Source organism: Amblyomma maculatum, chromosome 2 (genome assembly GCF_055883805.1).
Source record: "Amblyomma maculatum isolate TAMU_Amacu chromosome 2, ASM5588380v1, whole genome shotgun sequence".
NCBI lineage: Eukaryota > Metazoa > Arthropoda > Arachnida > Ixodida > Ixodidae > Amblyomma > Amblyomma maculatum.
In genome coordinates, this window is record NC_139345.1 from 226,906,076 (window position 1) to 226,924,513 (window position 18,438).

Consider the following 18,438-nt stretch of genomic DNA (forward strand, 5'->3'; position numbering starts at 1 on the left):
GCTAGTTTTGCCGATATTTTCGGCCGGCCTGCAGTGCGCAAATTGCGCGCTGAGCAACGCCTGCGCGGCCGTGCACAGCTTCCTGGTGAGAATTTTACCAGCTATATTGAAGATGTCGTAGACCTCTGCAAGCGCGTGGACGCTTCAATGTCAGAGAGCACCAAGATAGATCACATTATGCAAGGCATTGATGATGACGCGTTCCAGATGCTTCTGGCTAAAAATCCAGCCACCGTCGTCGACGTTATCAACGCATGCCACAACTTTGATGAATTACGCAAGCGCCGTAACATCACTCGCTCTTCGCTCTCAAACCCCGCGCCGCTTGCAGCTTTAACACCTGAAGCAGACCAGTCCACCTTGCTGCCACAAATACAGCAGTTCGTTCGAGAAGAAGTTGCCCGTCAACTATCCCTCGTTCGCCAACGTCCTGACGCTCCCACTCCTTTAGTGCCAAAGCTGCAGCAAGTCATCCGCCAACAAGTTGCGGAAGCACTCCCCACGCTTCCTGAAGCTCCTTCTGTTGCTCCTTTGACATACGTCGAAGCACCAGTCCAGTATAGTCAACCTGCTGTTCCAGCCCCTTTGACCTACGCGGCTGTGGCTGCGCGGCCACCGCCTGAGCCGTCACAACCCATGCAGCCTGTTCTACGCCCTGCACCGCTTTCTCAAACGGCCCCGCTTCATCCGCCCACTGCGCGCTATTACAACCCTTGGCGTACTTCGGACAATCGTCTTATTTGCTACTACTGTGGTTTCGCTGGACATGTGGCCCGCCGATGTCGTCGTCGCATGGCCGAGCCTGCGTCTTCTGATTACTCGCCACCGCTGCTTCGTTCTGCCCACTCTCCGCCTGCGTATGCCCCAGAACAGCGTTCATATACAACGCGTCGTTCTCCTTCTCCGCGTCGCCGGTCACTGTCACCAATGCGCCGGCGACCACCACCTGCTGACGAGGGAAACTAAGCTCCGCGGTTCTTGAGGCAAGAACTGCGTACTCTGCGAAAAGCTCAAGGCCTCATATTCCGCCCACGAACATTATAATGATTTCTATCGATGGTCTGTCCGTATATGCGCTGGTCGATAAGGGTGCTGCAGTGTCAGTGATTCATGAGCAACTCTGCCGACGATTATGAAAAGTTACGACGTCATTTAACGGTTTGTCGCTCCGCACTGCCAGTGAAGAGAGGATTGCACCTTTAGCAGCATGTACAGCGCGTGTCGTCACTGAAGGTATTTTGTACAGTGTCGAGTTCGTAGTTTTGTCATCTTGTTCTCACGACGTGATCCTCGGATGGGACTTCTTGTCTAAAAATAATGCCGTGATCGATTGCGCCCGAGCTGAAGTAGAATTTTCTGCACTGTGCGACGCACTGACCGACGACAACCGTTCAGTGTGTCCTCAAAAGCTGACCATCGCTGAAGATGTCGACGTAGCACCAGAGGCTTGTGCCCTTGTGCCTCTTTCGTGTCCTGCCGCGTCAGACGTTAGTGTTTTATTTACACCGTCTGCATCCTTCATCCACCGCAAGCACCTGCCGCTGCCATCTGCTGTTCTCGATGTTCACGGTGGCTTCACGAAGCTACTCATCTACAATCCGTCCCCACGCCCGATTACTCTGCTACGTGGGGAATCTCCCGGTTCCATTCAACCAGCCCACCTTCTCTCTGACCTGGATGCCTCCGAGACCTACCGCAGTAACTACATTGATGCTCTGCAGTCCGATCCGACGCCTGATTCGTTGCCAGACGACTTCTTCCGAACCGCCATCGATGACGCTCTTCCTTCCACCTACCGGACTCAGCTCGTGGCCCTTTTACAGACATTTCGCTTTGCTTTCGACGCCGCCCACACACCTCTCGGCCGCACTTCAACAGTCGCGCCTTGCATTCAGACCGGCTCTAACTCGCCTTTTCGACAGCGCCCCTATCGTGTGTCAGCGGCAGAGCGTCACGTGATCAATGAACAAGTTGAGGACATGCTACAACGTGGTGTAATTCGTCCATCACAAAGCCCCTGGTCCTCACCAGTGGTGCTAGTGAAAAAGAAAGATGGCTCGTTTCGCTTTTGTATTGATTACCGGCGCCTCAACAAAATTACCCACAAGGACAATTACCCCCTTCCGCGTATAGACGACGCTCTTGATTGCCTCCAAGGTGCCGAGTACTTTTCATCTCTTGATTTACGTTCAGGTTACTGGCAAGTACCAATGGCCGCCTGTGACAGAGAGAAGACCGCATTTGTGACACCGGATGGCTTCTATGAATTTAATGTAATGCCCTTCGGTCTGTGCAATGCGCCCGCCACATTCGAGAGGATGATGGATAACATCTTGCGGAAGTTCAAGTGGCACATCTGCCTCTGCTACTTGGACGACATTGTTGTCTTTTCCACCGACTTCGCTACGCACCTAGAGCGCTTGCAGCAAGTTTTGGTTTGCCTTACTGACGCCGGCCTGCAGCTGAATCTCAAGAAGTGTCACTTCGGTGCCAGGGAGTTGACTATTTTGGGGCACATCGTCTCTAAGGAAGGTGTTCGCCCTGATCCGGCCAAGCTGCGCGCAGTGGCGGAGTTTCCTAAGCCGGTTTCTCTCAAGCAACTTCGAAGCTTCATAGGTCTATGCTCCTATTTTCGGCGCTTCGTGCAGAATTTTGCTTCGATAATTGCACCCCTGACGAAACTACTCGGAGGAAACAGTGACTTAACTGCGTGGTCGGTCGAGTGCGACGAAGCGTTCAACGCATTGCGCCGTCTTTTGACTTCGCCACCAATCCTTCGCCACTACGACCCGACAGCACCCACCGAGGTCCATACTGATGCGAGTGGCGTTGGCCTCGGAGCTGTCTTGGCACAACGGAAAAACGGTTTTCATGAATACGTCGTCGCGTACGCGAGTCGTATCCTCTCTAAAGCTGAACGCAACCACTCAGTTACAGAAAAGGAGTGTTTGGCAATTGTGTGGGCATTAACAAAATTCCGACCCTACCTTTACGGTCGCCAGTTTGACGTCGTCACGGACCACCACGCGTTATGTTGGCTGTCCTCTCTTAAAGACCCGTCCGGCCGCCTCGCACGATGGGCTCTCCGCCTACAGGAATTTGACATCCACGTTATATATCGCTCTGGCCGTAAACACATGGACGCCGACGCACTATCTCGTTGTCCCGTCTCCAACGAACCTGCTTGCTCTACGGCGGCTGATCCCGTCCTCTCCTCTCTAACCATCGCTGACATGCCTGCGGAGCAGCGAAAAGACCCGTGGCTCGCATCTCTTATCGAGATCGTGTCCACTTCTCCAAACGCTGCACCTTCTCGGACTTTACGCCATCAAGCACTACACTTTGCTCTACAAGATGGTCTTCTCTACCGCCGCAATTATATGCCTGATGGTCGACGGCGGCTTCTCGACATTCCCCGCCGTTTACGAAATGAAATGTGCGCCTCTTTCCATGCCGACCCTCACTGTGCCCATCCTGGTGTAGTCAAGACGTTTCAGAGAGTTTCTCAACGCTACTATTGGCGCGGCATGTACGGTTATATTCGCAAATATGTCCGCTCCTGCATCGCCTGTCAGCGCCACAAGTCATCCACACCTCGTGCGTCTGGTCCCTTACAACCACTTCCATGCCCGGCCCGCGCTTTTGACCGCGTTGGCGTTGACCTTTACGGGCCACTTGCCTGCATGGTCTCTGGGAACCGGTGGATTATCGTCCGAATCGACCACCTCACCCGGTATGCCGAGACCGCCGCTTTACCCGCCGCTACTGCCCGTGAAGTTGCCCTGTTCTTGCTACATTATTTTGTTCTTCGCCACGGCGCGCCGCGAGAGCTGCTGAGTGACCGAGGACGCGTCTTCCTTTCCAACGTCGTTGAGTCTCTACTAGCCGAATGTCGCATCATACACCGGACCACAACAGCCTACCACCCTCAAACAAACGGGTTGACTGAGCACTTCAATCACACTCTCGGAAATATGCTGACGATGTACGTTGCCGCCGATCAGACTAACTGGGACGCTGTCCTTCCTTTCGTGACATACGCTTATAACACCGCCACGCAGTCAACTACTGGATTTAGCCCTTTCTTCCTCCTTTATGGGCGTGAGGCGTCGTCCACGATGGACACTATTTTACCATATCGTCCCGACTCCTCCGAGTGTACTCTCCTTTCAGACGTTGCCAAACATGCGGAGGAATGTCGCCAGTTGGCCCGGTGTTTTACATCGGTATCTCAAGGCCGCCAAAAGCATCACCGCGACAAAGATCAGACGCCACACGTTTTTCCTGCAGGATCCCTTGTTTGGCTTTGGGTTCCCGGCACCCCACCGGGATTGTCATCAAAATTTCGAACCGAGTATCACGGCCCCTACCGCATTGTCCGTCAAACCTCCCCTGTGAATTACATCGTGGAGCCACTCACTACCTCTTCGGACATGCGTCATCGCGGCCGCGAAACTGTGCACGTGAGCCGCCTCAAAACCTACTACGATCCGCTCCTCTTGCCCTCACCATAGGTCGCCAGGATGGCTCCTCCTTGTTCCGGGGGAAATTGTAGTGAACTACACGAGGATATACGAAGACGAGGATTAAGTAGGTGAGAATATCACGAAGACGAGGATAAGGACGACGAAGTGCCGCTGCGCTGCTCGTGCTCGCTTGTGGAGACTGAGACTGGCTGGGTTCTTGTGTGGTTCGCCGTGAAACTTCGACAGGGCTATTATCCCTGTTAAAGCACAGTAAAAACCCCCTTTCAGATATATCAAACAACCAGTGAAATTGAGTTCAATATATGACGCGGCTTTCCTATACTTTTACATGAGATTTTCAAGGGGATATTCCGTGAGTTCGATATAACCAAAATTCGATATATCCGGGTTCGATATACCCGGGTTCGACTGTACCAAGTGACTCTCGAGAACGGCTCTTGCAAACCATGGCGAGAAGTCTGGGAGGACAAATCTAGAAGCACATAGCTTTGATTATGCGAGGTGACATGGGATGGGAGGTGTATTTATATGATGGATTGGAGCCAGTATCCCTGGGTTTTTCTAGACACCCCCAATTGGACAAAAATTGTGAGCTATCCTGTTTGGGTTATACACAGGGACATCAAGACCACATAGTGGGGATGTATAAGTGTACATACCTTCAGGGCCGTCTTCTCAGCCTCCAGCATGCCGGCTGCCTGGCCTGCTGCCGCCACTAGCTCCACGAGGGACACCAGGGGACCCTCATCTGCCACACAAAAAAACAGTGACTCCAACAAAAGAAAGGCTAGCACCCGGTCAATGCTTGCTGCACTTCCCACCATTAGTCTAGCACAAGCCAGCCTAGCTCTCACGCACATTTTCAAACGTGAACCCCAGCGCAAGTTATTTTAAGAATAGGCTTGCTGAAACCACAAATTGAGGAAAGTATAAAGCATGTGAGCTACCCTTGCTCGGTCCTCCTTTCAGACACAAGGAGGATCCAAAGATCACGTCTGAGTAGCTGTAGGGGGCAGCCCATGTGCCACACAGTCTCCTTGATGCGATTTCATGAGTATCGGCTTCAAACAAAAATAATTTCACCAAACTTCATAAGGAGAAAAAAAAAGTGCCTGGAGTTGAAGTGTGCCACAATCCAGAAGATGAAAATTCCTCCATCACTGGCCCATCTTGATCAGACGCAAACATTACAAACAAGCAAGACATTTTAAAGCAGGATGTAGTTGCAGGTGATGTGCCATGGGCGATTCTTTCACTGGATGGACATTTGTACTTGCAAAGCAAATATGGAGCATACTTTGAGTAAAAAGATACTTGTTTTGTTCCATCATCAGCATAAGGGGAATGGGGCACACACCTGCTTAATAAAGGGGGCATCTTGCTTTAGTCGGGACCTGTCTAGGCAGTCCATCACTCCAGACCTGGGCTGCTATGCGGTGACACAACAGTAGTAGTAGTAAGGGCAATAGATGGTTGTCTTTGCACTTCTTACACAGACCGAGTAAAATAGAGACAAACCTCCCAGCTCCCCCCACTTGTCATGGATGAAACTGCCCTGACTCGCCTCCTGAATGCACATGGGGGAAGGGATATTACCTGTGGCCCAGGGCAGGAAGCGCACCAGCAGCTGGGCGTACAGGCAGGGGGGCTCTCCTTTGCCAGCCAGGGCACGCAGGTAGTGGCTCACTCGGGGGGCACCCGCAGGCTCCCGCACCGACCGCTCATCCGGGGCCTCGGACACACCCGCACTGGCATACAGGCACCTGCGCAGGTACCGCAGCACCTGCCACAAACCGTCAGGTTATTAAAACAAACAGTTGCGCAGTATCTATGGGGCTGAAACGTGGAGGCTAACCAAGAGAGTTCTACTTAAGTTGAGGACAACCCAGAGGGCTATGGAACGAAAAATGGTAGGGGTAACATTAAGAGATAGAAAGCGTGCAGAGTGGGTCAGAGAAATAACTCAAGTTACCAACATTCTAGTGGAAATTAAGAAGAAGAAATGGACATGGGCAGGACATGTAGTGCGAAGAGAGGATAACCGATGGTCGCTGAGGGTAACAAACTGGATTCCAAGGGAAGGAAAGCGTAGCAGGGGGCGGCAGAAAGTTAGGTGGGCGGATGAGATTAAGAAGTTCGCAGGGGTCAAGTGGATGCAGCTAGCACAGAACCGGGTTAAGTGGAGAAATATGGGAGAGGCCTTCGCCCTGCAGTGGGTATAATCAGGCTGATGATGATGATGATGAGTATCTTCCACCATGCCCTGCCCAACTATGCTGGGGACCCAGAGAACCGCCAAGTTATTCTTTGGTTGGTTTGTGAGGTTTAACGTCCCAAAGCGACTCAAGCTATGAGAGACGCACTCATTTATTCTTCGTCCGTGATGTGTATATAAAGAGATTCATGCGTCAGCTGACACGATAAGGCGCTTGCCTATCGCCATTTAGTTTACATGAGCACAATATTATATACCACATTTTCTTTCGTCAAAAAACAATTCACTTAGTAACTCAGTATAGACATTCAATGTATGCGATGGTGCTCTTGTTTGCCTTGTCGAACACCTCAGTTCTGGAACATCCCTTTGAAATGGTGTCCGAAACGATGGCTGTTGAGGTTGGTCATGCCATTCCTGCTGTGCCTCGCCAAGGGAACTGGTTGAGCTGATTCCAAGTGCGTCCATCAATCATTGGTCAACACTGTTGAATGAACTTGAGTCTCCCTTAGGCACGTGACCTGTTAACAGAGAATGCTTCGCAGCTTGTCACTTTCTGTGGTCTTGAAAAAAGTGTTCAGATCAAGTTTGGCTCTGTCGGCCATTCCTTCAAAGGCCTTGTGAGCAGACATGAGCGCTTCCTTGAGAATCATCGTCTAGATATCCTTCCCAGATGTTCGCTGAGAAGCAAACCTCATTGGCAAAAGGACCCACCATATCGATTCCTCCATGGTACCGAGGTGGTGTCATCGGTTTTGCACATTTCTCAACAAATTGGCATAGCCCGCAAAATGCAATCAATTGCTCTGCTTGCTTGCACCACCAGTACTGTTATTTGTTATTCCAGGATGGAACTGCATCAAGAAGCCGTGCCACGAGGGACGACCAATTTCTCTCCCCGAAGAAACAAGTTTCCAACACCCAGTAGTACGGAATGGCCTCAGTCTTCACTTTACAACCTGTTGCATTGCATGAGTAATACATGTCGAAAAGAGTACCCTTCTGGAATTGCCAGAAGGAGGCCTAGTGGTCGGTGCACGATGCATGCCCACAATGCTGCAACACTGCTCCTAAATGAACAACAATGTCACCTGCAGGATAGAATAGCCAAGCTTGTCAATTCTTACGCAGCAACTCACTCCACAGCATAGTCAGTAACATGCCCATGTTGCTCTGTCGTGGATGTATCCCCTTGTGACCGATTTCTTGTACAGTAAAAATGCATTTGTCATTCAATACAAACTTGTTTCATATTTTCCAAACACAATGACATCATCTATGTAGCACAAAGTATTTTTGCAGTTCTGCAAAATAGTTCACATGCAAATAGTTCTGCATGTGAACTATCATTTTCTGGAAAGCAGACGGTGCTGATGCAAGGCCAAAGCAGACACGCTTGGATATGTACAATCCAGTACCAGTTATGAATTCTCTGCTTTCAGGGCTCACCAGGACTTGGTGGTATGCGGCTATTAAATCAATCTTGGAAAAATACCGTCAAGTTTGTGCAATAGTTCTTCTGTCTGCGGCAGTGGAAATTTGTCGACGACAACCACTTTTGTTTGGTTTGCACAGATTGATACAAATTCTTACTTTGCCGTTTTTCGTTGCAACTACAGTCGAACCTCGATATAATGAAGTCCTGTGTGCAGCCAAAAAGTTTGTTAAACTGCAAATTTCATTACGTCGAGGTTGCTATGTTTTAGTGACCCAAATGAAGTACTAACAGGTTCTTGGAACACTGCTGGGAACATGTGAACTACGAATTCAGGAAATAAGTAAGAAATGCTAGCAATAATAGTGCTAACAAGGGCACCGGAAGTTATTTTGTATATCAGGAGCACATAATGAGTGATAACAAACGGACTTGAATGGGACTTTAACGGGATGCTGTGTCATATTATAGCGAACTAGATTTAGTCTTGTCTGCATAGCCCACAGGGGCGCCGCTACCTTGGGTGGGCAAATTTGCTTTCATAAGAGTCCACCTCTCACTTTTGCCACCAAGAACTTAAAAAAAAAAACACTTCAGAGCATCCCCCCCCCCCCCCAAAAAAAAAAAAAAACTGCGTCGCCGCTGTCCAGTGTATTTCTTGGCAGCGCGGGGTTAGCTTTAGTGATGGGATAAAGGGGAGGGGTGTGAACATGGCAGAGTGCCAGCGGCCTTGAGAGGAGTGCCTGAGGTGGCCTGCTGGACTTGTCCCGTTGTGCATGCGTGTTTTCAGTATGTTCGCTTTATCTGCTTTATCCCACATGGATAAGGTGGGTGCTGTCTGTTACCACAAAATTATTGGAACGTGTGATAACAGCAAGCACTTTTGACGGGAAAGATGCAAAGATCCGGCATCATGATTGCGGCTGACCGCATGCTTTCTTTGATGATTAATGGCTGGGATGGACGACTCAGTATAGAACAAAAAAGGAAGAATCTCAACTTTTCCCACCTATTGGGCCCTCTCCTCAAATTCGCGTGGATATTTCTTCAAAAAAAGGGGGTTCATTACATGAGCAAATATGGTATTGCCGGTTAGCGCTTTTTCGTTCCGACTGGCCAGTTACACCATGGTACGATGCGTCCTAAAACTTCCACACCACGGGTTTTGTATGCACACGACAGATTTCGTTTCGCTCGCAAATTCTAGACTGCCGCGTAAAAGGGCAGATGTAAAATGCGGTGTGTCAGTTCTCATCCGATTGTCAAGGTAGCTACTGGTACATGCATGCGATGCATGAGGACTTGGTTAAATTGACAGTGTAGTATAAAATTACTTTGTTAAATCGCAAAAAAAATTTACGTGGTTTTCAATGGGCCAAAGATTGGAAAATAAAAATTCGTTACATTGCGAATTTCATTACACTGAGGTTCGTTACATCGACGTTCGACTGTACTACGATTGGCGACAGCATCAACTTTTTCTACGACATCTTGCTCAAGGTGCTGCAGCTCTTCACGTACCAGATCTCAGACCAAAAATGGCCGAAACTTAGCAGCGACAGGTGTGATCCCTTCCCTTACCTTGACCTTATGAACAAAATTTGTTGCCAGCCCTAACTTTCCATTGAACAAGAGTGAAAATCAGCAATACAGTTCAGGATCAAGGCCTTGAGGTGCATTGCAATGACATACCGTTGATGTGCAGCTGCAGTGCTTCGATAGCGTCAATGCTGAGGATATCAGTACCGTCCTTGAACCCACAGAAAAGTATCTCGGCGACTCTGGAAGATGACAGGCGTCATGAAACACCCCTTGGTGCTTATTCTGCGGCGAGAGAAATCGTAAAGTGAAGCGGATGTTGGCTGCAGTGGAAGACGTTTCAACCTTGAATACATGATGGTCGACAGAATCGAAAAAGATGAGCCCGTATCTGCAAGAAAACTTATGGGCACATCTTGCATAAGGATTTCTGTGTGGATTCCTCCTTTGCTCTGCCAGGCGAGAAGCAACACGCTGAGATCGTCGGATGTACACCAGGTATCGACTTCTCCGACAGTGAGCACCTGCTTGTTTGGAACACTGCTCCTACAGACACGCTGAAAATGTCCTCAATTGCTGCATTTGCTGCATATTTTACCCCGCACTTTGCATGTCTTGGAATCTGCAAGGTGCCGTGAAGACCCGCAGCGAAAACAGGACTTTTGCTGCTGTGGCTGCAGTAACCGCGATTCTGCATGGCATGGCATCTGATGTTTTTCCCCTTTTTGAATGCTTGCAGACAATCAATGCAGCTCAAGTGAGTATTGTGTGGCTTCTTGTTCACAATGGTCAGCGTGCGTTCAAGTGTGAGCAAACTGCTTTCTAAAAGTAGGCGTTGTCGAAGAACAGAGTTGCACGTTTTCGTTACATGTTGATCAGGAATAAAATCGTCAGCCTGCTTACCGAAGTCGCAAGTCAATGCCAGCTCAAGCCTTCCCCAGACGCTGTCCGAATGGACAGCATCTGGGGAAGGCTTTCGTTTTAGAAGCGTGTCCAACATAGCCACCGCTTGCGCAGCTTCCCTTCTTTTCCAGTGCATGCAGTGCTGACAGTTTCCCCTCCGGAACCTCCGGCAAAGGCCAACGCAGTGCAGCAGCAAATGGGTGGACGTCACTCCCCAATGCCACGAGATAATCCTCAAAAAGGCGGTGCCATTGCATCCATGGAATGCGGGCATCCCAGGTCTCACCAGGAACTCGGGAGGTTGGTGCAGGCTCATTTTTTTTGCTTTCGGTCACTTCAATTCTCGTCGCCAACTGTTGTATCTTCCGCCATGCCCTGCCCGACTATGCCAGGGACCCGGAAAACCGCAAAGTAACCACGCCCACCTCGTTGCTCGAACAACACTCCTTTATTCTTCGTCTATGATGCGTATATATACAGATGCATATATCAGCTGACATGTAGGGTGTGCGCCTAGTGCCATCTAGTTTACATGAACACAACTATTGAACACCCCAAGTTGCACAAAAGGAAAATAAAGCTGCAGCAGGCACAGGATGGAGGGAGGAGGCAACATAGGGCGGTACTGGCAATTGAAAAGTTTATTGAAAAAAACAAGGGCTTTTAGGGACAGATGGCACATGTGATCTTACAATCAGGTAAACTAGAATGAAACATGAAAACCAAACGATACCCTCGGTGAAACTTAAAAGACAACAATCAGCACGTGAAAGTTGATAAAAGGGTGATAACAAACAGGGTCTGTAAAAAGGAAATCATTGCAAAGGAATCTGAACTATCCACAACAGCACATGAAGGAAAAGACATAAAAATATCCGCATGAGATGAGCATGAAAAGAAACCAAAACAAAAGGTTCGAAAACCTGCCTACCGGTTTGTCCAATATAAACACACCCACACAATCTTGTGAATGACCCCTTTCGCGCATGCAACACGCTTGTTTTCTTCTAGGTGTTTCTTGCCATACGTGCCTGATCTCGAAACACTCTTTCCCACTAAATTACACAATCTGGAAAGTTTGCGAGGAGCAGAAAGAACAGTATCAATGCCATATTTGCCTGAAATCTTTTTAAGATTACAGTCCAGCCCACTTATAACGAACTTGATCGTCACGCGGCATTTGTTCGTTTTATCCAAAGTTCGTAGTTCGTAGTTGCCTATAATACGGGCAAAAAGAGCAAGCGAAACTAAAGTTAACTGTATTTTTGAAAAAAGTCCGTGATGCATGTCTGCTTCTTCAAAGCTGATCGCATCACTGCCGTTTCTAATTTTTCCAGCGCGGTAATATTGTCACGTAGTAGTGACGAGGTCGACAACACAAATGAAGGGTCGATGACTGCACTAAAGAAACTCTTTATTTGGGCTGACTTGCGCCCGCAAAAGAACTAAGCAACTCGGCGGCGGCGATAGAAACAAACGTGCTCGTCGATCGTCGAACAAAGAATGCCCGTCACACTCGGCAACGCTCAATTTAAAGGCTGCACAGAACAATCTAGATAACGTCGAAAACAGCTACCAGCACGGGCTGGAACATTGTGGAAAGACACCCGAGTGGCCGGAACCTTCGAGACAGATCTCGGTGCATCTTGCGCTACAACAAAACTGATAAAGGTGTGACTCGCGACATCGAGCAGTAACAAAGATTACGGAACTGATACGCGGTCCAGAATCAGAGTGATAAGCCTGTATGCCGGCGGCTGTTAAAAAACAACAAATACTGTTTTGAAGGTTTCGCGGCAATATGTTCATCGCCAAGGCCTCTGCTCCATCCAACTCCCCGATCTGGGAAAGGCACGGATGGGGCAACTATGTCAATGCAGTGCCATCGCACAGAAAGAATCGACGGCGCAATGCCCTCAGGGCGGGGTGGCAACGGAGCAACAAATGGAGAACCGGTTTGAGCCGGTAGAGCAGGCACCTGACTTTCCGGATTGGCCGATGCAGATCACGTGGATGCATCACAGCGACGCGGGCAGCGCCACTTTCTCTTTCGTATACGCGCGCGCTTTTTCTTTTTTTAATTTATTTTACCCGCAAAGGAGCGCCGGGGGACGCTGTGCGCTCTGTGTTCGCGTCGTGTCAGGGAAACACAAAGTGCGCAAAATTCGCCTGCCGCGGGTTCGCAGTCGAGCGAAACCGCGCCTAACACCGCCGGCTCAGTCAACTACGGGGGCCCGACAGCTTCGCGTTCGCTCTAACCGAGTGTTGAGGCCTCAACAGTTCGTTCTATGTGAGACACTGTGCCATTGCCCCAATTTATATTTTTACGGTAGCACCGCCGACGTTCGTACTAAGCGAGTGTTCGTTATATCTGCGGGACTGGACTGTACGTGAAACCTTATGAATGTAAGGAATGACTTCAAAGTTTCTTCTGGCTGGTAGTTTGCAGGAAAACAGGTTCTTTTTCCTTCTTGCGTAGCTTCTTGGCCACCGATTCGGCAACCGCGCTTAACACTGGTAATCTGCCCTTTCCAGTCGCTCCACTTGAAGATGAAAACTAGAATGTAGCATGTGAATGATAGTTTAACAAAACTTGAAATTGGGTAGATGGTGCATTGCTTGACTAAAGATAAAGCGCATAGGAAACACACACAGGAGAAGCAGACACAGGACAGGCGCATGTGAATGCATGATTTTAAAACTTCGGATCTAAAATAGGAAGAGGCTAGGCCTCGCTTCACCACCTTAGAATGCAAAGAATCGAAAGGCAACAAGGCTTTCTTCGTCCTGGGCTGGAAGGCCTAGCACACATGATCACTGTGGTTAAAAAGCAGCTTAAGATCTAAAAACTGAATGGAAGCATTCTGCGGAAGTTCCACAGTGAATTCAAGAAAGCTTGAGCAGCTAGAAAAGTCGCCTAAAATCTTACCAGCTACTTCTGCTAGAATGTCATCGGTTGAATATTTTCAAAATGATCAAAAAATCATCTACATATCTAAATATCTTTGCAATGAAGGGTTGTGTTAGCTTAAGCTCAAACAAACAGTCTAAATGCGCAAGAAAGATTTCACACAGCACCAGAGCGATGTTTGATCCTATACATATACAGTCGAACCCGGTTATATCGAACCCGGATATATCGAATTTTGGTTATATCGAACTCACGAAATATCCCCTCGAAAATCCCATGTAAAAGTATAGGAAAGCCGCGTCATATATCGAACTCAATTTCACCGGTCGTTCGATATATCGAACTCCGCACCCCGCACTGGAAAGTGTGCCTTCCCCAAAGACGATCGCATCACCCTTGGCCGTTTGCCGCGTGACGTTTTCAAGCCACGCGCGGAAGGAATGAGAGGGGACAGTTCGGCGACAGTTGGTCTGGGCAGCGCCGCACCCATTCCCCAAAGGCGCGCGCATCTGCAGTTGTCGTTTCCCGCGCGCCAACGCATGACGTTTGCAAGCCATGTGCGTGGGTGTGCCCATTCTTTTGCTGAGCTATCTCTCTCCTTCAGCACGCGCAACGCATGCGTCAAGCCAGCTCAGCCCGTTTTCAGACAGACATCGGACGCTTTCTCCAGCGTGTGTTGCGAACCCTCTACGTGCGGCAGCGCGGCGGCGGACGTGGCTATGGCACCTGCGGATGTTAAGAAGCGCCAGCTCTCTGTTTTTTTTTTGTTTTCCTGTTTTTTTTTTGTGCGAGAGTCATCTTTTCCTATCGTTGAGCTGTACGCGCAGCGTAGCATAAGATATGGCAGCTGCGGACGTTAAAAAGCGGCAGGGATTTTTTTTTTTCTTGTGGGGATGTTTTTTTTTTTTTATCGTTTATCCTTGCATGTATGAATCAGCGAAAGCACGCGGTCAGCTGCTGCGATCATGACGCCCGCCCCAAGCGCGGCATGATAAATCGAACCAGGCTTGTGCAGTCAAGCCATCACGGGCTCTCTGCCAAGTTCGCTCCCCGCCACCGCAGGAGCTATAAAAAGATAAACGCGCCCTGACGTTATCGCTGCGCAGCATCTTGGCACGCTGCCAATGAGCTGTGGATGAGACGACCGAAACGGACTGACGACGCGCGCCATCGACATGCAAGCGAAAATGCTCGCGATTTCCTGATTTCCTGCCGCCGCGGCGACACAGAAACCTTGTTTTGAGCTGCCGCGGTGGCTCGAGCGGCGAGAGGGACGCAGTTTCAACAAGTTTGAAAGTTTTCGCTCCGTCGCTGCTGCTCGTCACTTGCATGTGAGCGAGCTAGCCTTAACGCATTTTTTTTTTTTCGGGTGCAGAAGTGGAGGGTGGGTTCATTATGCGAGTGGGTTAATTACGCGACAAATACGGTATCGTTTTTTCGAATCGTAAGTGCCGTCACAAGCCGATTTCTGTATATCGAATTATCGATATATCGAACTATTTTGCGATCCCCTTCGAGTTCGATATATCCGGGTTCGACTGTATTCCCTTCTTCTGAACGTACAATTTTTCATCAAAGGACGCAATGGTGGAACCGAGATGAAAAGAAAGCAGCTCCTGAAAAGAATCTGGGGACACACCACAAGAGTTCTCGAACCCAATCACTCCGCAAACATTCTTATTCAGCTGAAAAGTTCTTTGTACAGTATCGAGTAAAAAAACTCTTCCACATTGACAGACAGCGCTGAGTTGGCAAGTGCAACCCCAGACCTCAACACTGCAACCTCAACACTCAACGCCGGACCTAAAAAGCCTATATCTAAAAAGCGTTCGAAAGTGAACAGCGAGGCACTTGCTCTCTTAGGTGAACTTAACCTGCAGAAGTTGTCAAAACAGGCGTTGGGAAGTGATCCGAACGTACTGAGAATGTTTTTTAAAGCAAAGACGCACAGAGATCTGTGTCCTTTCGGGGCTATTGTTACAGAAAGAGGAAGCTGGCAGACACAAGTCAGCAAGTTCGTTAAAATCCATTTGGACAAACTTAGACCGAAGGATCCTTTCAAGATCGGTGGGTCTGACCACTTAGTTGCAGTGTTAAGGTCCGGCGTTGCAGGTGTCAACTCAGCGCTGTCCGTCGATGTGGAAGAGTTGTTTTACTCGATACCGCACGAAAAACCTTTCAGCGCAGTAAGAGAGTCATTGATGTTTGTGGACTGGTTGGGTTCCACAACTCTTGTGGTGTGTCACCAGATTCTTTTCTGGAGCTGCTTTCTTTTTATCCCGGTTCCACCATTGTGACTTTTGACGAAAAACTGTGCGTTCAGAAGGGAATATGTATCTAGCGTCGCGCTGGTGCTGCAGAAATCTTTCTTGCGCATTTAGACCGTTTGCTTGAGCTTAAGCTAACACAACCCTTCATTGCAAAGATATTTAGATGTGTAGATGATTTTTTGATCATTTGAAAATATTCATCCAATGACATTCTAGCAGAAGTAGCTGATGAGATTTTATGTCTTTTCTAGCTGCTCAAGCTTTCTTAAAATCACTGTGGAACTTCGCAGAATGCTTCCATTCAATTTTCAGATCTTAAGGGGAGATGCTGACTCGAAAACAATTTTTTTCTTAATATTGATGCTAGGTGAATGAAAATTGCACCACTTATAGAGATTGATCTCCTCTTTCTAAATATGCTTTTAGTTTTAAAATAGCTTAATGTTTCATATTCTAAATGCCATGCATAAGTGAAAAACAATGCATGTTTGTGCAGCTGCTGTACACAGCAGCAAGCATGGTAGGGCAGAGCCAACTAGTTCTTCTTGTCCCCAACACTCCACTGAGTGCAAATAAGCAACATAGCAACATTCCCTTGGCATGCAATGTTTTTGAGACAATTTTATATCTGGTGCCTTGTTTTTAGTGGCTAGCACCAGATAATTTTTTAAATTTGCATGCCCAAAAATACTGCTGATTGCATTTAAACCTAGATACTTGCATTCTACACATCCTAAAGATTATGCATGCCAAATTTGGTGTTGATTGAACTAAAATAACGACATAAAATATTGTGCACAAAACTCATATTCGGCCCAAAATACGAATTCGAGAAAAATGCGATTTAAAGATACAAAAGCTGTTTATTGCTGTTGTAGCAGCACTATCTGCATGAAAATTGCACACAGTGCAGGCCAGGGTATTATGATACAGTGCACAGTTTTAGAATTCACCAGCATCATATGTTGCTCCCACAGTGACATTGTGAGCAGCATTCTCAAGGCGTGCTTTCTTGGCTATTTAGTGATGCTGAGAACTTGCTTCTGTCAGCCACTGCTTTGTAACCACAAGGTGCACATTTTTTGTTATGGCATTAAACTCCTTATGGTGCACTTGTTTCGGCAAACCAAGAACCACACAAAATCGGGAAAGTTGATTGTATCCAGCACCAATAACGAGCGCCGCAACCCCTGCATTGACGTTCACGGCAAAAATCTCCCTCGGGCTGGCTGAAGGGCGTCGTCCACCGGAGCTGCACACCGCGCACGACTACGACACAACGGACGTGGCACACGCTACACTGCTGCAACGCAGCTCTAGAAACGACGAGTCCTTTTCACTTCTTGGCCAACTCGCGAACGGAAAGTTAGCAGCGTCCGCGCTCCCGACATGCTGCTCGCTCGCCAGTGCGTTCGCGGCACCGATCTCGCCGATAAAGGCACTCGCCGTACTAGGTCTCCTCAACGCTCGAAGATCCTTATCTTCTTATCCAATGCACTGGTGAAATCGTCTAAGCTGTCACTGAAACTTCAGTGCCCAGCCGGCTTCGAGCTGTCAAAAGTGTCGCCTCCGCCGAGGTTAGGCCTAGCTTCCGCGGACGTCTCCACTGCACGCCGTTTCACTTTGCCGGTGACTTCCCTTGAACGCGTGGTTTGATCGGTACTTTCGACACCGAAAGTCACGTTTCTTCTCGGATTCTATCGCAGCGACGAGCACGAAGATGCATGAAATTTGAAAACACGCCGAAAGAAAACTAGCGGGCAAGCGTGACAGCGAGCTACGCGTCGCATGAAGAGCAGACGAGCTATGGCCGCTTCCCACACTGACAGCCAATGGCGTGGTCGAAATCGCACCACGTGATTTAAATGGCCAGTGAAAATGCTAGGTTTGGGCGGCGAAACTTTTTTTTTTTTATTACTTGCTCGGGGGTTTGTGAAGCGGCAAAGCCAGCTTTAGGGAGAAAAAGCGTAGGCCTGCCGCCCTGCAAAATTTCAGTGGCGTGCGACGCCGCGATTTGACGCGTCACGCGCTTGAACATGGGTCGTATCTGCCCCTTCTTTAGCCACCTTGCGTGCTTTAACAGACTTTTTAAATGATTTCGCGACTGTTTTCGGCTCCGATTTTTTTATATATTAAAGAGGAAGGATCAGTGTTGCTGAAACAGTCAAAATCACAAAAGTGACTTTTTTACTGAAAATCGCCGTTTTTCGACCCGCGTCTCCCCGCTGCTTTTTAACCACAGTGATAATCTGTGTTGGGCCTTCCAGCCCAGGACAAAGAAAGCCTAAGGTCTAAGGTGGTGAAGCGAGGCCTAGCCTCTTCCTGTTTTAGATCCGAATTTTTAAAATCATGCATTCACATGCTACATTCTAGTTTTCATTTTCAAGTGGAGCGACTGGAAAGGGCAGGTTACCCGAGTTAAGCGCGGTTGCCGAATCGGTGGCCAAGAAGCTACTCAAGAAGGAAAAAGAACCTGTTTCCCTGCAAACTACCACCCAGAAGAAACTTAAGTCATTCCTTAAAGGTTTCACATATTCTTAAAAAGATTTCAGGCAAATATGGCATTGATACTGTTCTTTCTGCTCCTCGCAAGCTTTCCAGATTGTGCAATTTGGTGGGAAAGAAAGAGCGTTTCGAGATCAGGCACGTATGGCAAGAAACACCTAGAAGAAAACAAG

At 48.5% G+C, this 18,438-nt stretch overlaps 1 protein-coding gene across 7 annotated transcripts in view; it reads right to left on the reverse strand.

The window, feature by feature from the left end:
* The window catches only part of LOC146201438 (proteasome adapter and scaffold protein ECM29), a 371,995-nt gene that overhangs the window by 220,938 nt on the left and 132,619 nt on the right, over window positions 1–18,438 (reverse strand). For all 7 annotated transcript variants that reach the window (XR_014705354.1, XR_014705355.1, XM_084595850.1 and 4 more), the window contains exons 14-15: window positions 6,084–6,270; window positions 5,147–5,235 (exon numbers count right to left, since the gene is read on the reverse strand). Coding sequence is in view for 5 of the 7 variants with exons in the window: in XM_084595850.1 (XP_084451976.1) it covers window positions 5,147–5,235; window positions 6,084–6,270 (276 nt within the window). In the remaining 2 variants the exon portion in view is untranslated. The remainder of the gene's footprint in view (window positions 1–5,146; window positions 5,236–6,083; window positions 6,271–18,438) is intronic.